At 37.8% G+C, this 21782-nt stretch overlaps 1 protein-coding gene across 1 annotated transcript in view; it reads right to left on the reverse strand.

Moving 5' to 3' along the window:
• LOC123308416 (retinal homeobox protein Rx1-like) overlaps positions 1 to 21782 on the reverse strand; it is a 54956-nt gene that overhangs the window by 32776 nt on the left and 398 nt on the right. Inside the window, exon 2 of the mRNA XM_044891050.1 lies at positions 9625 to 9929. Within this exon, the coding sequence (XP_044746985.1) occupies positions 9625 to 9929 (305 nt within the window). The remainder of the gene's footprint in view (positions 1 to 9624; positions 9930 to 21782) is intronic.

Below are 21782 nucleotides of genomic sequence, written 5' to 3' on the forward strand. Positions count from 1 at the left end.
GGGAACACTAAATTTCTGTGCAATTTTTTGAATGCTTAATTTTTACTGAATTCAAAAATATATAACATCATATGGTTCGCATCAATTTAAATAAAAAAAATGGTACCTTTTTTCTCAATATTTCTATGGTTTCAACTTTTGATGAGAATAGAAAAATATAGCATCTTATTATTACCACAGTCTCCTTCAATTAGTCCTTTCATTTCTATGCTACTTACTCAATTTTTCCAAGATTCAAATTTTGTGAAAATTGGTAAAAAGCATAGAAAGAATGACATTGCCTGAAGGAGACTGCTCTTATTATAAGAAGCTCTATTTTTCTGTGCTCGTCAAAAGTTGAAACCATAGAAATGTCGAGAAAAAAAGTTTTTGACCATTTTCTATTATTTATATTGATTCAAACCATATGATGTTATATATTTTTGAAATCAGTAAAAATTAAGCTTTCAAAAAATTGCACAGAAATCTAGTGTTCCCTTTTAAAAAAACAAAACTTTGGGTCATAGCTTCGTAATTAAAAATCCTGCTAAAAAGGCAAGCACGCCACTGGATTCTACTTAAAAAAGTGCCTGTATAATGTTTTAATTACAGAGCTCTATCATCAGTATTAGCGGAGATATAAATTTATTTCGAAATCACCATTTTTCCAATTTTCGCTTATAACTCGAAAACAAAAGAAGGTGGACAGAAATGACTATTACTCTTGTTAGTTTCTCAGAAAAAGAGAACGAGAATGGGGTATCAGATTTTGCCTATCGCCACTGGTTTAAAAGCTGTAGTGCTAAAATATCGAAATTTGCCCACCCTGTACACCTGACGATTTTTTTTTACATCTTTGAAAACCTGCAGACGCTTTCCCCACCATTGAAAGTGCATTCATCTTCCTACCATCTTATCTTCAAAATCCACTAGGTATTCCGGACGCTACGGTATTGCAGGTCGGGGAAAAAACACCACTGCGTTAGGAAACGATTCTCTACTCTGCTTCCAACGGGTTTGCACGCCGGCCAGAAATCTTACTTTCAGCGAATAGAAACCAAAAAGGATAAGGGAAAAGGGTGCATAGAAACCACTCTGGTTTCTGTTTCCAAGTTTCCACTGAGTGCTCAGTGGCGCTTATAGCTGTAACCGAAGTCCTGGAAATCGAATATGTTAACGCCGAGCCACAAAAAACCTGTCTCTTCACCATCAGGGTTTCCAATTCATCCCACATACTTTGGAATTCGCGAGCGTCGAACATTTCAATTTCACACAGCGAACTTGGCCTGTCAGAACGTGTCGTCACATGTCACGTCGAAGATTTTTGCTGGCGACATCCCCAGAACCCCAGCTATGGGCCGGAATGAATTTTTATTGTCGCAAATAGCTAGTCGAGTTGTTACCGATAATTGGATCGTTGGAATCGTATTAGGCTGGGGCCTTCGCCTGGCTGGATCTCGCTGGAAAGCGTCAATCCAACACGAGATCGAGAATGTAATCCGATTGTCTCGTTAGAGATGTCTTGTTAGTAGTGAACTGTAATAAATTGGCGCCGCAATCATCAGGTCTATACGCGTCCGCCTGTATTTTCCGATAAGCTGCGCCGCCACCGCAAAACGGCGGCGGCTCTGCATGTTGCGAGCGAATCGATGGACGTGGAACATCGGGAGGATGTGCTCCTCTCGAATTTGATGAGGTTTCATCTGGTGGATGAAAACCAGCGTTCCAGAAAATTGAGAATTGGTCGGATCATACAGAAGTTGGATGATGGTCTTCATGTTTTCGAAATTATTGTGCATGGTTCCATTGTAGCATTGCAGTATAGACTCTTAAGTCGAAGGGTTACATCACTTGGTGGCTCTGGATTCTGGATTTTCTTGTATCAAGATTGTTTCATGTGGTTACACTCCACTGCAGTTCATTGTACTCGCATCAGATCTGTTCTCGCCGCTTGTTTTTATACAGTGCACCCTCGAGTTCCATAGTGCTAACGAAGATTAACTATTCTCTGTGGTTCTGATGAACTCCAGCAATTGGGATGGTTTCAATGGGACTACATACTTGTGCCTGAAAGTTTCATAGACTCGCACTTAACGGGCAATGATGTCGGAACTCAGCAGGGGTAGGGTTTGAGCAAGACGTCACAGAAACACGGAGGTTCTCTTATGAGTGCTTTCTGTTCCCCCCGGGTTCCCACACCAGAATCAATTCGTACCAATAGGTGAGGTGGACATTGGCAAGTAAGAAAAAAAGGCACGGCGGTTCACCTCCTAGTGCGTTCTGCTCCCCCTGAGTGTTCACACCAGCAGAGACTGTGGCAAAGGATGGGTAAAGGTGCTAGCTGAGGTTACCAAATAATATTACGGAGTGCTGTCTTACCTCTATAGGGTCAACAATCGTCTTTGCACTGGGCGCACCGGTGGACTCCTTCGCAATTTACTTGACAGAAAACCACGAATTTTGACATGAAACGGGCTCGGCACAACATGACGTAAGCAGAATTGTCGGAATCGCACCTTAACACAGGATTAATCAAAATACAGAACACTCGAAATCAAGAATCAGAATGAATACTGTTCGGACTCGCTACTAAATGCAGAATCACCATTAAATATCGCATGAATACTCGAGAAAAAATTATCAGAATTAACCACATAAATCTTCTTGTAAAATAAATGTACTGGTCAAAGACTCACCCTATAGATATACCGATATGAAGATTTTTTTTTTTAATAAAAATACGATAAACCAATTAGCAGCTGCTAAATAAGTCGTCTTCGAAAATTAAGATCATGATCTGCTTGGAAGTTTTCAAACCATAATGGTGGCAACAAAGGCCCTCGAAGGTCTAACTAGACTTCCGTGAAAAAGACACATAAATACGCGTCACATCGCGTGCCGATTCGACGACAATTTTCGACTGTTTAGTCGGCCATAAAATTAATTTATCTTACATTACAGGGCTAATAGCTGTGGGCGCCAGTCTCCCTTTCACAACTGCCAAGATAAGGCTGCGATTACTAATTATTATCCACTCGTACCAATTACCTCGCCGGCTGGTACGGATTTTTTAAGGTGCAACGAAGAAAGTGACCGCATACCACAGGCGTAGCCAGGGGGGGTTTTGGGGGTTCAAACCCCCCCCGAAATAAGATAGGTATACATAATATCATTTTCAAAAAGTCTCACTTTATATGTCAAAATCAGAAAAATTTCATTTAAAACCCCCCCGAAACTCAACCCTGGCTACGCCCATGCCGCATACTACTGTATAACGACAGCCAAAGATCACTGTTCCTATTTACACCCACTTGAAATGACACAATTTTTTTAAAGATTCCCCAATGTGTAACGCACAAAATTCATATCTTCGGTATTTACTATAATAGGTATTGTAGAAAAATGGACAGGCCAATTCCATTTTGAATTACGCAACTTTTCCTTTGTAATTGAAGAGTTTGTCATGCACCCTGTGTTAGGGGTCAAGGGTTGTGACGTGTGTTTATTAGAAATTCTGTAAGGTGTTTGTTGATATGAAATAGGTATTTCTTTATGATTAATATAAGCTATATGTTTGAATGAAAACAACTTTGAAACTCATTCTTATTTGAAGGGGGAAATGCAAGTATTTTTCGATATTTGAAAAAAATATTCTTCTCAAAGAGCAACTCCTCGAGAAATAAATCTCTAAAATTTATCGAGCTCGGTGCATTTCTGGCACAAACAGTTGGGGTAGCCATTACAAAAGTCGCAACTATCCTTCAACCCTTTGCAGAGGAAGCATGTAAACTTCACAACTATGCCTGAAAAAAGGATAATTCAAAACGAAAATCGACCTGTCTCTATGAATAACGAAGAGCAACAGATGAAGCCGATAAACCCCAAAAATTATCCCCCAATTTCTGGATACAGTATCGCGCCCACCCCCAATCGCGTGAAATATCTTTAATGAAGCCGTCTAGAATATGGTTTTCCATCTCGCAAACATCTGACGGGTCCCAGATCCCCGAACTCCACGGCTCTTTCCAAATTTAATCAACCGTTCTGTTTCGAATACTTGAACGATTCAAATCGAATTACCCTTGGTTTTCCATTATACCTCCTGCCGATATTCGAATAGCTCTTTTCACGTGAGCAATCCAGCCAATTCCGTTTGGAGAGAAAATACCGTCGGGAAAATCTTGGAAAATTCCGGCCTTCTTCCATTCAATTTCACTCATTTGAATATGATAGGGCCGCGGGGCTGAAATTCCGTCTAATGAAGTTAATACAAGGGTGGTCGAGAGCTTTGCGGACTGTTTATGGAATTCGATATTGGATGTTTAATTTTTTTCCTCATATCTTGCGAACAGCAGCGAAGATTCGAATAAAAGCATTCAATTCGTGGATCAAATTCCAGCCTCATATGTGGGGTGGGGACTTATACTAATCACATTCGGTCTAGATTCTAGATTTTAAAGAGGGTTGTGTTGCACTATAGGCCCAAACGTTGCAAAGGAAGTGAATCTTTTCTTTTGACCTTAAACTGAAAATTCTACTGATCCAGTAAAACAAATAAGATCAGGATGTATCATGACGGAACGGTTGCAAATCAGATGAAATTCAACGAGCGTTGTGGAGACCTAGTGGATTTTGAAGATTAGATTGTAGAAAGAAAAGAGGTTCTATGATGTTTTATGCACTTTCAGCGGTGGGGAAAGCGTCTGCAGGTTTTCAAAGATGTAAAGAAAAATCGTCAGGTGTACATACTCGAGCGTGTCAGATTAAGCTACTGTATATGCCCTACGATAATAAATTCATGTTAATCTGACAGTTTGCAAGGTGGGGCTGGCAGTACGGAAGAGAAAATGATTAAAAAAAGTTTCAGATTTTGAGGGGATATGTTAATTGGACCCAAAGGAAGCTACTTTTTTCAAGACACTGAAAATTTGGACGTGACACCACACAGGTCACAGTGGTCCTTCGAAAATGCAAAAAAAACGTTACTTGTACATACTCGAGGGTGTCAGATTTTCATACAGTTAGTTAATCTCAGTGATGCGGACGTGTTGAAACATTAATCTGACATTAATCCGGGGGGGTTTCTTAATCTGACAGTTTGAAGATGATAACAAGGCATTTTTTTGAAATGTCTTCCTTGCTGTACCTCTAGTCATTTCTATATTCATTATGAAAATTGTAGATGATAAAATACTGTACAACTTTTGTCTGTAGCAATTTTTCATTCCCATAACCGTTTTCGAGGACGAGGAGCTTAGTCACACAAGCGAAAGGCCAAGGTCAATGTAGAAACCCTGTCTAATGTACATTCATCGCCATATATCTCAAAAACGTACGAACGTAGGGAAAATTGCTTCGAACAAAATTTGTAGAAAATGTTATGCTCTTCAACTTTTATAATGAATGCGAAAACAATTTGGATTTCAGGAGAGGAGATAATTCAAAAAAACTGATTTTTGTGATCATTATGGCCAATTTTTATTGTCTCGGCTTGCTGAAGCTGTCAGATTATAGATATTTTTTCCGTTATTCTTGAATCATTAGCTTCAAAATAAGAAAAAAACAACCGTCGTAGATCTAAAAATGATACTCATTCTAAAAGAACAACTCTTCTATATAAGTAGTATAATAAATCTCAAAATTTTATCGAGCTCAATGCAGTGCCGGTTATATTTGAAATTATATTCGAATAAATTTTTCTCTTAACTTCTCAAAGGCAGTTGCATGCCCCTACCACTGGAACCGCCCTTGATAGGTACCATTTTCCAAGTTCGATTATTCCCTCAGAGAAAATCAACGAAAATGCCACGTTGCCAAACGTAAAAACGGTCCTAACTTCTAGGACCTGATTTCTGAATCAAAACCCACGAAGGGCCTTCACGTGGTCGGGCGACATGAATCACCGAAAAACGTCCTGCACCTGAGCGGGCGGCAGGTGACGCCGGCGTCCCGCTAAATAGCGCCGAACGCGTCGCGTGACTGCCGCCGACTCAGTTATTAGACACGACATTCGAAATTATTTTATCAGCGGCTCAGACGCACGAGGACCCTTATTTCCTGCCATTTATTAGCAATCACGCGCCGCACTGGCCTTTTCTTACCCCGTGCCAGCTTCGTGATCGCATTAATTACGTCCCGAACCACCCTTGCATGCTACCTACGATTCTTAATAGGCAGCGCCGACCCGATTCCGACGTAGTTGTTGATTTTTGATCCGAAACTTTGACATTGACACCGACGCGAGCGTGATCCTGTTTAAATATTTGATAAGCGGGAGTTTTGCTGCGCCGTTTGCCGGAGAAAAACCGTCTCTGCGGTTGTCTGCTATGTGCAAGGAGCGGCCGAATTCTCGTTCGTCTTTTTGTGATGTCCGAATCCCATTGGAGACATCGAATTTAGGTTTTTGGCTTGCTCAGGCAGCACAATGTGGGATGGGGCTGTTACTATGCTACACCAATACCGCGTTACTTCAGCAAGCCTTTACCAATTTCATTATTGCTGAATCTAGTCTACAAAAAGACTCAAAAACAAAACTATCGGTGCGATCAAACTCATAATTTCTTAGGGCTAGTTGCGAGTGTGTGCCCTCCTGTGACTGAACAGACCCAACCGTGACCCACAGATCCTTCCACACTCCGGGCATGGATAATCACCAACCCATTGAACTCTAAATGAACTGGAAGGACCTCTTAGGTACCGAAATACGACGAAAAGTGTGTCCAACTGAGACGGAAGATGTAGAGCAACCCATCTCTTTCTAATGGTTCAGCAACCAATCGAATAACCGCATCAGGCGTAAGATGCAGCAGTGATCTCACTTCAACGACCCGGGTTGTTTTTGTTTACATCGTTATAAACCAATTGACAGAGCGCAGAGAGAGACAGATGGCTCTACATCTTCCCTTTCAGTCTTCCTCAGTTTGCCTGCATCGAGATGCCGTTCCAGTTCTTTTAGAGTTCAATGCACCAACCAGATCTGGCTGCCGGTGTATTCTTCTCGAGTCTCCATTATAACTATGAACCAAAAACCTCCACTGTGATCTGTCTAAAGCTAGTTGTTCCCAGATATGATTGGCATTAACTGATTTTAGGGACTGATGTAGTATATCCTTAAACCGCTTATACTGGCCTCTTGGTTTCCAAGCTCCCTTTGTGAATTCGCCATACAGTTCTATTTTGGGCAGTCTTGTGTCTTGCATCCTCAGAATGTGGCCGCTCGACTGAGTCGGACTCTGGTTACTTGAGACTCAATTGTTATACAACTCGCGCGCTGCAAGACTTCCGCATTTGGAATTTTGTGGAAACATCTGATGTACATTATTTGTCTTAGATGACGTTGTTGCGTTTGTTCAACCTGTTTAATATGTCGCATGTAGGGCGTCCAGCTTTCGCTTCCGTAAAGAAGCATTGGGAGGACCACTGCTTTGTAAACAGCTGTCTTGGTCTTCAGATTGAGGTCGTGATTTTGAAACACTCTGACCTTTAGCTTCCAGTATGTCCGTGATGCCGAATTGATACGGTTGTGTATTTCCGTTAGCCCCTTGTTTAATTGTTTGAGCAACATAACTATATATACATTCAAAAATAGATAAAATAAGGGTTCCACATAGAAATAAAGCACTGGAAATAGGATAACATAAATGCCTGTCATTTCCGTTATCTCCTGATTTTTTTCTGGAAGGTCCTCATCGTGAACGTCAATTCACCCATTCAGTTTATCCCTTTGATCAGGCAACCTTGTCAAACCCGTATTTTATGACACACATTTTTATACAGTTCGAATTTAAAAATAAATTCCTCGACTAGAAATTGCCTATTACCGAATAAAAAGCAACGATAAATCTGGAAAGAAATATAGCAGATATGAAAAATCTTTACGATGTAGAGAAAATGAAAAATGACCCAACTTTAGGTTCCATACCCCTTCGTGACTGGGGGAGCATTGGCGTGTTCACGTCTGTGAACATCAATCCCCTACCTGGGTATATTAGAGGTAAATATACTTATACCGTATAATTTCAATCAACATAAACATATTATATTCTATTAGGTGTACGAGGTAAGGGAAGTATAGGGTGTAATTTTCAACTGACTTCTTTCAATAGTGTTCCATTTTTTACTTTTGTATTGGCAGACTGCAAACAACTCTTCAGTGGGTCTGTAGAAAGGGCTTGCGAAAATCGATCATGAATTAAATCCAATTATGTTAGAGGATTATTAGCTTCAGAATGAATTTCCTTGGCTGCTCCACCAGCTTGCTACTACTACTGAAAAGTATTCTTCTATAGCTAACTAGATAGAGGGCTGTGATTCATCTCCATAAACAGCTATGATTCTATCAAGGTTTGGTGGAATACTTACGACCGGTTTCATAATCAAACCTAAAGTTTCTTTAATTTTAAAGCTTCCTTTAACCCTACTAAAAGTGACAGTAAAGGAAGGTTTAAGTTTAAAGCTTGAAGTGACTTTAAATTTGATTATGAAACTGGTCGCTATTCGATTATATTTAATATTTGTACCGAGGGATTTTAGACAATGATCTAATTATTTTCATAAAAAAGCGACATTTGGTTATAGTAGTGCTTCTTTCTAATCTCAAATGTCAAATGCAATATTTTATGGCTCCATAATATGAGAGTCTATTCAATGAAAATTTCAACAATAACCCATACCCAAGGAATCCACTCAACAGTTGTCAATTTATGATGATTTTTGCAAAGGAACTTGCAAAGGCAATAAAAATCCCATAAAATTCACAACCTTCCTGGTTCCTTGTCGGTCTTTGCTAGGCTCAGAGAAAAGAACAACCGTGATTCCCAACGAAGAACTGGTGCAACAAGCAACATACTGGGGAATTCTCCTCAATTTGGGTTAACACAGCGTATGCAAGTTTAAACTGAATTATTATGAGTTTCATTCATGAATTTTTCAAATGCACCGTGGAAACTATTCAGAATCATTCTTCAAATACCAGGTTTTAAAATTTAAATCGCTTCGTTTCTAGTTTACGATTTGGCAACAGCGCCTAGTAGAAAATAAAAAGAACAATGGCTTGTTTATAAAATAACAGCTGTTTTACAGCCAACATAAGGCGCGTACTCACTGGCGAGCCTCAAGAACAACCGACCATAAAAATTCCATAAAATTTTACGACCTTGTTCGTCGCAGACTTCATAGACAGCCATCTTTGTCTATCTCGTCTAGATAGTGTATTTGTTGTCCTTTATTATCAACGCATATTTCAGTCGATGTTGCCAACTTGTGCAACAGAAACGAAACGCTTTAAATTTTGAAAACTCCTTTTTATTTCTCATTTTTAAGTAATAATTTTTTTGGGAAACTGTTGAAATGGTTATTTCAAAGATATTTCATAAAAATATACATCAATTTCGTCAGAAGGAGTATTCCCTATTGGATATTTATTGAGGTTGCTGTTGCTGCTCATCGAGATATCGTATTTGTTGTCCTTTATTATCAACGCATATTTTAGTCGATGTTGCCAACTTGTGCAATAGAAACGAAAAGCTTCAAATTTAAAAAACTCATTTTTAAGTTGTTGTTGCTGCTAGCCAGCAAGTTCGCGACTTAACCGAACACAACCAGGGCCGTACTAACCCGACAATTCGAACAAAAAGCTTCACCTACCTGAACCCTGACCTCCGGCAGATTGACCTTCATGGCCAGCTCCTCCCGGCTGTAGACGTCCGGATAGTGGCTCTTCTCGAAGGCCCTCTCCAGCTCGTGCAGCTGGTACGTGGTGAAGGTGGTGCGGTTCCTGCGGTGCTTCTTCTTGCAGCCGTCGGGGGATTCAGGGTGTCCCCCCGTTGCGGCCACGCCCTCGTCCTCCGAGCCGCTTCCCGCAGTTCCAGAGTTCACCCCGCCGATCCCCGAGGACCTCTTGCCGTATCGGATCTCGGACAGGCCGTCGTTGGAGTTGCAGCTACCCTCGCCTGAAAATAGGGGTTGGTTTGAGATGAGGGTGAGATGTGAGAGTACGGTTTGGGTGTTGCGTACAGCGCGTCCCTGTTTTCACCCACAAATTCGACTTGTTTTCGAGGGACAATTCCCTTAATAAGTTTCTGACATACCGTTAAATGGATAGCTTTTTGGTATTTACATTGAATGGGGAATTCTCCTCAATTTGGGTTATCACAGCATATGCAAGTTTAAACTGAATAATTATGAGTTTCATTCATGAATTTTTCAAATAACCGCGACTACTATTCAAATTCATTCTTAAAATATAAGGTTTTAAAATTTAAATCGCTTCGTTTCTAGTTTACGATTTGGCAACAGCGCCTACTAGAAAAAAAAGAACAATGGCTTATTTATAATATAACAGATGTTGATTTACAGCCATCATAAAGCTTATACTCACTGGCGAGCCTCAACAGAGCAACCGGCCATAAAATCTCATAAAAACATACGACCTTCCTCGTTCGTCACAGACTCCATAGACAGCCATCTTTGTCTATCTCATGAAGATAGTGTATTTGTTGTCCTTCATTATCAACGCATATTTGAGTCGATGTTGCCAACTTGTGGAATAGAAACGGAACGCTTCAAATTTTAAATACCCATTTTTATTTTTAATTTTGAAGTACTCAAAATAATTTTTTTGGGGAAACGGTTGAAATGGTTATTTCAAAATGTGACGTTTCAAAGATATCTCATAAAAAATACATCATTCCGTCAGAAGGAGTATTCCCTATTACATTTTATACGGTTGGTTCCACTCAATTTCCCTGTGAACGTCTTGACAGCAACCCCTTAAATCTTAAGGGTGAAGAGGGGTTGAGTTCAGTGCTACCTTGTTTCGAAGGTAATTCGATTGAATTTTTCAAAATGCCACAAACTGACATTTCACAAGAAGTTGTGAAAACTCATAAATTACTTGTAAGCCCATATATCTACTACTCTTGTAGGTAGATTCACCTTTACAGGCTTATTCGTCTTTCTGTATCTTTTCAAATTGACACACTGTAGGTAAGTATATGGGGGTAGATATCAGGAGAACAATTTAGGTTAACCCTTGACATCAGACAAGGCGACACAGGCTCAACAAGACACTTTCACATACTAGAGCGGTGTTGCAAAGTTTTTTTTTGTGCTGAATTGAGCTAGGTTTGTGCTGTTTTGTACAAAATGTTCGTCTATGAAGTCAATACGAACAAAAGCTTAGGGGAAGTCCGGGAGACTTGAACCACCTCAAATATTCCAATTCAAATTTCGCGCTACCTGTATCGTAAATAGCTTGCGACATACTCGTAACAAGGCACAACTAGTGGCGGCTCCATTTTGACCGCCATCAAAACAGTTTGGGAGTGAGAGGGTTGAACATGATTTTGCTGTTAGGAAGTAAGAAATTGAATAATTTTTGTTTCCTATACTGTCTGAAAAGTTTAAAAGGTGCGTGGTGATATTTAGTTTTATTGCTTTCATTGATTAATATTGTTTTACAAACGCTGAGCCTTTTTTATAATAGTTGTAAAAGTTTCAAGAAAACATCTGTTGAATAGACTAAAAGGGAGTGTGGGAGACTTGACTCAACGGTCAGAGTCCAGACACTAATAATGTCTGCCGACCAGACATTATTAGTGGTCCATGTTTCCCGCACTGAGCTTAGATAATAGTTTGCTTCAAGAAAAGAAAATTGAATAATAAAAATAAATATAAAAATATATACAAAGGTTCGAAAAAGTAAAAAACATCTCGGAAATAAGTGAGAGTTACACTGGAATAGAAAATATATATTTCATACGCTGATACATCTGATGATGAAAACCTTGACATAGACAATCGTTGGTCATTGGAAATTTTTTTCTTTCAATGTTTTTCCTGATAAACAAACTCAGGGTCAAGTCTCTCTCGCCCCCTGTTCAACTCTTCTATGGGTTAGAGAGACATGAGAAAATTTTCGGTTCGAAGAAAAAGAATTGCTGTACCTACTCAAAATGTTCATTTCATCATCACTTTACTATTATCTATCGTTACCTATTTGGGCATGATACCGTCATGCAAAAAAATGAGTTGCTACTATTTACAGATACAACTTAAGTGGCTTCAGAGTGAAAAGGGGTTCAACTCTTCCGGACTTCCCCATACTTTTATCTGATTTTCATCAAATTTTTCATGGGGGACCTAGATATTAAGGGTAGTATACTTTTTCAAATTGACTCACTGTAGAATTGACTGCGCATCCATAGTTTCGAGCTCATTAGTTCTCTTCAGAGCATCATAGCAAGGATACTTAGGTATTCATCCATACAAACGGCAACTGTACTCACTAGGAAGAACTACAGCTCTGCTTCATCAACCACTAAGCAAAAAGCTTGTCTTCCGTTGGGAAAAAGACTATAGGAGTGAAGAACCCATGGGTGGAATAAACGGCGTTTTATGCGCAACCAACAACCGGCGAATTAGCAATTCATGTGGCAGTTGAAGGTGAAAAAACAGAGCTCATCATTTTCGGATGACCTTCCACGAACCGTCGGCAGACGCAAGGTAGACGCGACTACCAAAATCAATTAAGCCGCCATTAGCAACGAAACGCGTCAGGCCGTTAGCGGACGCCGAAGAGTCATTTCCATTTAACGCGCGAGTTTGTTAAGCAATTGATTATTTAATTAGAACATTGATCTACCGTCTCGTTTCGTGCGGCCTAATTGCGTTGCATTAATAATAAACACAACTGATTTGCGATAAGAGCGGTAATTGTTAATTGCGTTTTTGCATGCCTATCTTTTCGGATCGCCCTCCACAACGAGGGGGGAGACGTGTCCCCGCGTTTGTTTTAAACGGGCATGTGGGACCTAATGTTCGCCCATTCGTACCGTAAACCACTTTGGATGAATATTGAATGGTTTGGGGGTGGACGAGTTAAATGAGGAGGGTAGTATGTGAGGGGGTTGATTGATGTTGGGCCCAACAAGTTTTTCGCTCGATAACCGTAGTTTCCCAGATAAATCGGTTTATACGTCGGATTATGTACAGGGTGTCCCATTTTCGTTAAGCTTTCGAGATGAGATATTTAAATGCAAGCAAGGATGCCAAAAATCTTCTACTCAACTACGTTGTTTTCTTAATGAGCTGTGCCACCCCTGGAAAAACAAAATTACCTTCAGAATAACTAGCTCAACTTGTGACACTACACATCTGTGAATCTTTCAACAGAGTTTTATTCAGCCAAGGTACCAAATTTCACAGATATTTTTCATTTTTGAACATCAAATTACTCGAAAACGGTGCATTATACGGGAATATATGAAGAATACCTACTTCAATTTTACAAAACGTTCAAATATTCATTAGACAGCGGCAGAACTCTTCGTCCATGAAATTTTCCCTCCACAAGAGAAGTATATACAGGGTAGTCTTTAATTCGTACAAATATTTCAACAGTATAGTCTTGAGGTCGAAAGAAACACTTTTTTCCTTTACCATTTTTCCGAGTCAGCTCTTATATTTTACAAAACCTTCAAATATTCATTAGATGGCGTCCAACTTAGTTTCAAGAGTTGGGTTCTTTGAATTTTTGGTGTTTTCATGGTACGTAATGTTCATAATGAGAAAACTGGAATACGTGGGTGATCTTGTGTTCGAAAAAGATCCATCAAGATAAAACCATTTGTGGGATAGAACTAAAAATAACATTTTTTTTGTGGTTTTTCAACAGTCGATTCGGTAAAATTGTATAGGAAAAAAGTGTTCAATCTGACCTCAAGAATCTAGTGTTGAAATATTTGTACGAGTCAAAGACTCACCCTGTATACTAGCTGTACCCGCCTGCTTTGCATGCAGGAAGAATTTTTCCAGAAGAAATTTATGCATATAGTGACAACTTCCTTTAAAATAAAACACCTCACAAACATAGCTTCATTACGGTCACAGGATTAGTCCAACTGATGAATAGAATAGAATAGAATAGAATGATTTTCTCATAAACACCCTGTACATTTTAGGATTGAGGGATTGAGCACGCGTTATCAGAGTTATCGCTCGACTTATATAACATGTAGTGGGGATTGTCGTCACTCCAGTCAACAGGACTCGAATTGATTTCTTGCCCAAATTTGGAATTCTTCAACCTGCCATATATCGCGAAATATAGGTTGAAAAAATATGCTACAAAGGGCATTTTTCATCAATAATAAATGGCTCAGATAAGGGTTCCATTCATTAGTATATTGATTCATTTTAGGATAGTCAAACGACCTCTTCACAGGGAGAAATATTCCGAAACGAATTCATATTGTTAGAACGGAGTAGTTGAATATATGAAATCGCTGACTTTTGTGACTCTTCGAGCTCTACAAAATTGTATTGTAATTAATCATTTTTCTCTATCTCTTATAGTTTCCGCAGATTCGGTCTTAAAATGGTATAGAACACCTTGAAAATACCATGAGAATATTTTCGTTATCAGGATACGACTTTGAAAGTAATTCTCAACGGACACCCAGTATTTCATGAAGAATCTGAACAAAAAAGATTGCTTCCTCAAACTACAATACATATCTACAAAGAACAGCGCAGTAATCCCCGAAAAACCAGGATAGATCCAAAATGAGCGACGTCGTAATCTAATGAAAGGTTTTATTGTATAAAATTTCAAGCAGCCCAGCTATCGCTGACATCTACGATAAAGGGGTCATACACGGCAAAACGATTACTTTCCATAAATATGAAATGTCGTTTCCCCTCCTAATCATGCAAAATCCGAATAAATTTCAATTCCAACGAACGTCACGTTGAATTTGTACGGGACTAAGAAGCCGGGAATTCAAATAATACATCATACGGTATAATTATTAAAGCATTATTTAAATTAATACACGACGCGAGATTAGCTGGACTGGCTGGAAAATAGCATTACGTTCTTTGGGGTTAATTCGAATTGCCTCCAATCTAAATTCCCGATCTTAATGTTATTATAATATATTGAATACTGGGGCTCTGAATATATGTATTTAGGGAAATTTGGTAGCTGGTTCTGGGTGATTTTGATTGTTAGTGCTAACAACCTTTCCCGAATCGATGAAAGCACGGCGGGTTTATTCGCCAGCTCGCTGATGGCGAAAATTTTAGGGTTTTGCCATAAAAACGATGATTTTGGACTGGGGATTTTATTATGGGATCTCAATTGATCGTATACAGGCTGAATATTCGACAGGTACAAATATTTTAACAGTAGATTGTTGAGGTTGAAAGAAACACTTTTTTCCTTTAGCATTTTTTCTGAATCGGCTCGGTTTTAAAGATACAGGCTGTTGAAAAACCATAAAAAAAATTATTTTTAGTTTTATCTCACAAACGGTTTCATCGAATGAAATGAATCTCGGAATATAGTTTTTCATTCTTTTGATGAATCTTTTTCGAACACAAGACTTCACCAATGTCTTCCAGATTTCTCATTATGACCATTACGTACCATAAAAATAACAAAAATTCATAGAACACAACTCTTGAAACTAAGTTGGACACTATCTAATGAATATTTGGAAGTTTTGTAAAATAAAAGTATTCTTCATATTTTCTCGTATAATGCGCCGTTTTTCAGTAATTTTATGTTCAAAAATTGAAAAGTGAAATTAGAAAAATTGGGTACTTTGGCTGAGTAAAACTCTGTTCTCTGTTTACAAGATTCACAGATGTGTAGTGTCACAGATTAAGCTAGTTATTCTGAAGGTAATTTTGTTTTTCCATGGGTGGCACAGTTCATTAGAGTGGCTATATCTTTTTCAGAGCCGAGTCGGAAAAAATGGTATAGGAAAAAAGTTTTTCTTTTGACCTCAAGAATCTACTGTTGAAATATCTATACGAGTACTTTCCTCCCTCGACTTTGAACGCCTTCGGTGACCAGATTGACAAGATACAAACATTTGAATATAAAGGCCCGCTTGAGACTACAAATCGGATTATTGAATGGACGCTTGGTGGAGATCTCAATGTGTCGGACAAAATCCCAATTTATGGCGACTAAACCCCAGATTTTTAGAGAGCCTTGCCCCAACAAACAAATCTGGAAATCTTCCTCTGGATCGGGTTGTGCTGACGGAATTTTCACTCACGTTTTCCGAAATTTTTATTTGATTTCTACGAAGGGCCACCGAATATTTAGAAATTATTTTTCGCTAAATTCCGAGTTCAAAGTCGTAAAAAGAAAAATAATTCGTTTTTTGCGGAACAAAAGTAAGAAATAAACGAATTGAAACAAAATTAAAATCGTCAAAGAAGATTATTTTTTAATGCGTATTTTCAAAAAGAAAATGACTATCAACCCCTCTCTGAGGTTCTTCCAAGTGCATTTGACAAACAATGCTGAAGTTATATACTCTTGATGAAAGACAAACTTATCTTTGAACTTATTATTAGGGTTATTTTTGGATGATATCAAGAGCATTTTGATATAGATCATCTAAACAAACAATAAATTCAGTTACATTAAGGTCTACACCTTGAAAACTAGGAACTATCAGTAGATATATCCAAAAAATCAAAGAATCAATCAAGTAGTAATCTAATGAGTTATGTAGGAAACACCTCTTTGAAAATTATAGCGCTTTCAATATACTTCTTCGGACACAAGACCTATTTTTGGCCTTCTACCCAGAAATTTTCATTAAAAACACGGAAAAGTTGAAGCACTCTCCAGTTCTGATTTGTTGCATGATGAAATACCATTATATATCTGGATTCGCGAGGCAACATATTGATTAACACATTATTCAATTAAAGAGACAAAAAATCCAACAACCATCCACTTAATAAGTATATAATGGCAGCAATTTACCAATTCTTCTTGTTGGGCATGATCAATCAGGATTTCAGTAGTTTATTACACCCATCAACTTCATCATCAATTAATTTTAAGGTAAGTCATCGTGACTGGTCACTAAAACGCTAATGGATTTGTAGCTATAGGTTAAGAAGGTATATGTTCGACCTTATCTAATCCACAATATATACCCGAAGGTTATCGGCTGAAATATCTGGGTCTTTCAATTTCTATCGCAGAACGTTGGACAGAATTGAAAGGTCTTTCTCATTATTGGCAGTTTGATTTGTTCTGATCGGCCTAATCGAAATTGGGAAATATCCAAGTAGGTAGGTATGTGTAAATCGATTCTTTTCTTATATCAGATCTACTCTGATTCCAAACTCAATAGAAAGTTTGGGAATGATCTACACAAATCCATCTGTATGACACATTCAAGCCCCACAAGTTATTCGAATGGAATCTCAAAGGATCATTAAAAATGACGACAGCGAATCATTTCTTGTACGAGGATGTATTGATATCTAGTTAGCCTATATAGACCAGTTCCATGCATAAAAAAAATATTCCGTTACCATAGCAACGAACAATAACTCATGTAGATTTCTTAAACCGAATTGTTACTATGGATGAGACTTGGGTACATTTCTACGATCCAAAAACAAAGCAACAATCGATGGAATGGCGACACTCTGGTTCTCAAAGACCTAAGAATCTGCTGGACAAGTTCTTGCTTCAGTTTTTTGGAATTGTCATGGGGTAATCATGATTGATTTTTTGGATAAGGGTAGAACAATAACCGGAGATTACTATCCGACATTACTGACCACTCTACGGGAAAAAATTAAAGAGAAAAGACGCGGAAAGCTATCCAAAGGTGTTGATTGATTTTGCAGGACAATGCCCCTGCACACAAATCTCATGTTGCAATGCAAAAAATTCGTGATTTAGGGTTTGAATTACTAGAACACCCCCCTTATTCATCAGATTTGGCTCCATCCGACTATCATCTCTTTCCTCAACTAAAAAAAAGTTTAAAAGGTCGTAAATTTTCTTCCAACGAAGAGGTAATAGAAGCTGTAGAGGTCTGGTTTGCAGAGCAAGAAGAAACATTTTTTTTAAAGGTCTAGAGACGTTGCAGGTTCATCGTAATAAATGTATCCAATTAAGAGGAGAATATGTTGAGTAACGAAATATTTTGACATTTTGACTAGGCGGATGTCCACATCAAGAACAAAATAATATAATCGAATCAGACATTTTCAAGCTGAAAACATCAGAATTAAGTAATATCCACCAATCTCCCTCAAACATAGATCTTTTTAAAAGGGATCTAAGTCACTTTGTTATGACGAATTTGATATCAATCAATCCAAAGTTGACCCTATACCTGAGACCAGCAAGAAGCGATGTGTCTGCCTTAAAAGCCTATTATTAAGTTCATTTCAGATGCGAATATCCTGTTTGAATTCATAAAAACTTCCATCCAGTCAATTATCTTAAGTATATAAGCCTGAGCATCGGTTGGACACTCTTCGTGTCTATCTGACAGGAGTATCTCGTGTTAACATCTCCGCTTCTACGACATGCAACTCGATTTTTTCTACCTGAATGGAAGCCTTTTAAGTATGTTAGATGGGAATAATAAATAAAATATCAAAATACAAACGACCACTTATATCCATCTACCAAACAGTAATCTAGTTGTTGCCTGGGCTTTTGGAGGAGTTCATTTGAAAGGCAGATATTTATCAGGAACCTGCGGTATAACTTCTAATTGGAAAGAATAAATTTCACAGTGAAATCTCAAACGTTTTAACAATAACAATCTTTCATATTTTTAGTAAAATTCAAGGTGAAGTTTTCCAAAACATAAGGGCTGAATTTCAAAATAGGTTATATTTTTGTCTACAAGATAATGTAAAAAATTTTTCATTATATTCATGTTTCATTGCAACTTTTGCTCTCGTAACTATATATTCTAACCTTTTTTTTTTATTTTTCGGTAGCTACTAACAGAAAGGTAACGGCATTTTTGAGAGGGCAATCGAATCACCTTTAAAACCCCTCTGCCCATTAAAGATGTTAGGGGTGATTGTCATCACAGGGTTGATCAAAATTGATTGAAACCAACGGTATAAAAATGTCCCCCTACTAACAGAGGTTTACTTCTTTTTGCATTTTTTCGGATTTTGCAAGATATTAAGGGCAAGTAAAAATGTTATCATTATTTTTATGCTTCATTGCTATACTCTTGCTATCGTTACTATTGTACTCTTTTCACAAAAATATCAATTTTATGGCATTTTTAAAAGGGTAATCAAATTACCTTTAAAACCCCTCTTCTTACTTAAGATTTTAGGGGTTGCTGTCATCACAGGGTTGATCAAAATTGATTGGAACCAACGATATAAAAATGTCCCCCTACTATCAAAGGTTTACTTCTTGTCGCATTTTTTCTGATTTTGCACGGGGGCCAAGATATTGAGGGCAAGTAAAAATTTTTTCATTATTTTCATGCTTCATTGCTATACTCTTACTATCGCAACTATTCTGCTGTTTCAACAAACAAAAATATCAATTTTATGGCATTTTTGAAAAGGAAATCGAATCACCTTTAAAACCCCTCTTCTTATTCAAGATTTTAGGGGTTGCTGTCATCACAGGGTTGATTAAAATTGATTGGAACCAACGATATAAAAATGTTCTTTTTGCATTTTTTCTGATATCAGCCCAGATATTAAGGAATTAAGGGTAGTACCTTTTTAAATTGACACAATGTTGGTATATCTGCGTCTGTTGTCAGCTGTATGTTATATGGATGTACAAATAGTGTCTCAACGGACACAAAACATTACTAGACATTGAATTATGTCCTTTGAGCGTTCAGTGTCCTTTAAACCCCCGACAATAATGATATGCGCCTTTATATTGCGTGACGCTAAAGTCGGCACCGACCTGATATACAGAATGGGTTTAATGGAAATCCACTTAGATTACTTAACTTGATATTTTATTTGAATTTAACTAGAAAAACCGCTAATGTACATGTGATCGACAAACTCGACCTTCTCGAGTCGTTTTCCGTGTTTTATGGGGCATATTAAAAATTAATTGAACGTTCAAAGGGGTAATTATTTGGCAGGCGAGGGTGTGAGGGGGGGGGGGTAATTAGACTGTGATAACATGCAAACGCACAGGTGGAATTTATGATCGAAATGATGGAGATATTGTTCAGGGTGATTTATCGGAAAAGCCTTTGTTTATTTTGTGATGCCTTTTTCACTTCAGGTTTAATTCAGATTGGTAGAAAACTAGTCGATTTTTGTTCTATTCATATCTCTGTATTAACTTCCAGTGATCAGTGATATCTGTTCTAAATGCTTTTGATTTGAAGAAACCACCAACAAATTAACTTCAAAGCGGTCACCCATCCAAGTTACAGCATAACTCGAAGCTTTTTCGCTTCATTTTTCGTCTACTTCTTTCCCTTATTTTGAGAATGGTTCCAAGAAATTCGAGTTTCCAGAAAAAATTTCGTGGATTCTTATATTGAAATGGCACATGGATTCTCATGAGATACATAAAATATAATAACATATCAAACAAAAACTGGTCTAGTACCTATAGATATAGAATTAAATTTGCCTGACGGGTTCGTTAATGGTCAAAATCAGCTAAATGGTTTCGGAGTCACCTATTCACAAATTTTTTCGCGATATTAAAAAAGATACTGATTGAATTGGTAACTCCTACGTTTTAGAATACAAATGCGAAACAAAAACAATATACCCTTGACACTAGAATTTTCCAAATTTTTTAAAACGTCCTTCTACACTTCTAAAGCCAAGTACCTACACTGCCTATACAGGGTGAGTCTTTGACTCGTACAAATATTTTAACAGTAGATTCTTGAGGTCAAAATAAACCCTTTTTATTTTACCATTTTTTCCGAATCGGCTCGGTTTAAAAGATACATGTTGAAAAACCATAAAAAACGGTTTTATCCGAATGAGATGAATTTCAATAGGTACCTATAGTTTTTCATTTATTTGAAAAACACTTTCGAACACAAGATATCACCCACGTCTTCCAGTTTTCTCATTATGACCATTACGTACCATCAAAGTACCAAAAATTCAAAGAACCCAACTGTATAGAAACTAAGTTGGACGCTATCTAATGAATATTTGAACGTTTTGTAAAATAAAAGTATTCTTCATATTTTCTCGTATAATGCGCCGTTTTCGAGTAATTTGATGTTTAAAAATTAAAAAGTATCTGTGAAATTTGAAAAATTGGGTACTTTGGCTGAATACAACTCTGCCCAAAAGATCCACAGATGTGCGTAGTGTCACAGATTTAGCTAGTTATTCTGAAGGTAATTTTGTTTTTCCGGAGTGACACAGCTCATTATGAAAACACCAAACACCTGTATATTTTTATCAGGGCCGAATAAGAAAAAATTGTATAGGAGAAAAGTGTTTCTTTTGACCTCAAATATCTACTGTTAAAATATGTGTACGAGTCAAAGATTCACCCTTTATACTATAGTTTCAACATGGGCGGATGTGTACTCTTGAAAATATTGGTAAAAAGAAAGCAAGCTAGCAACGTTGGGCTGCACCGGTACTGTTCCGGTATGCCTATATTAACTTTCGTTTGAGGAGAGCCTTCAGAAAAATAGAGTAAAAAAATCAAGTTGCAGTTGCAATCGGTTCGGAAATGAAAAAATTAGATCAAAAAGTCGTACATTACCATGATTTTAATCAACAATGAAGTTCTCTAAGATTTAGAGCTAGATTGACGCTGTGAGAACTTAAGAACAGCAAATAAGTGACAGTAGGTAAGCGAATAACAAAAAAAAAGAATCTCTAGCATCCCGCGGACTTTTTTGTGAGGTTCTCTCATTTCAGTGTTTAAATAATCTGCATTTGTTACAGTTCTCCCTGCAGATTTCGGATTCTGAACCAATTCAGACTATTTCGAATAGACAATTGAAACAAAATAACAGTTTCTACATCTG

This window comes from Coccinella septempunctata, chromosome 2 (assembly GCF_907165205.1).
Source record: "Coccinella septempunctata chromosome 2, icCocSept1.1, whole genome shotgun sequence".
In the NCBI taxonomy this organism is placed as follows: domain Eukaryota; kingdom Metazoa; phylum Arthropoda; class Insecta; order Coleoptera; family Coccinellidae; genus Coccinella; species Coccinella septempunctata.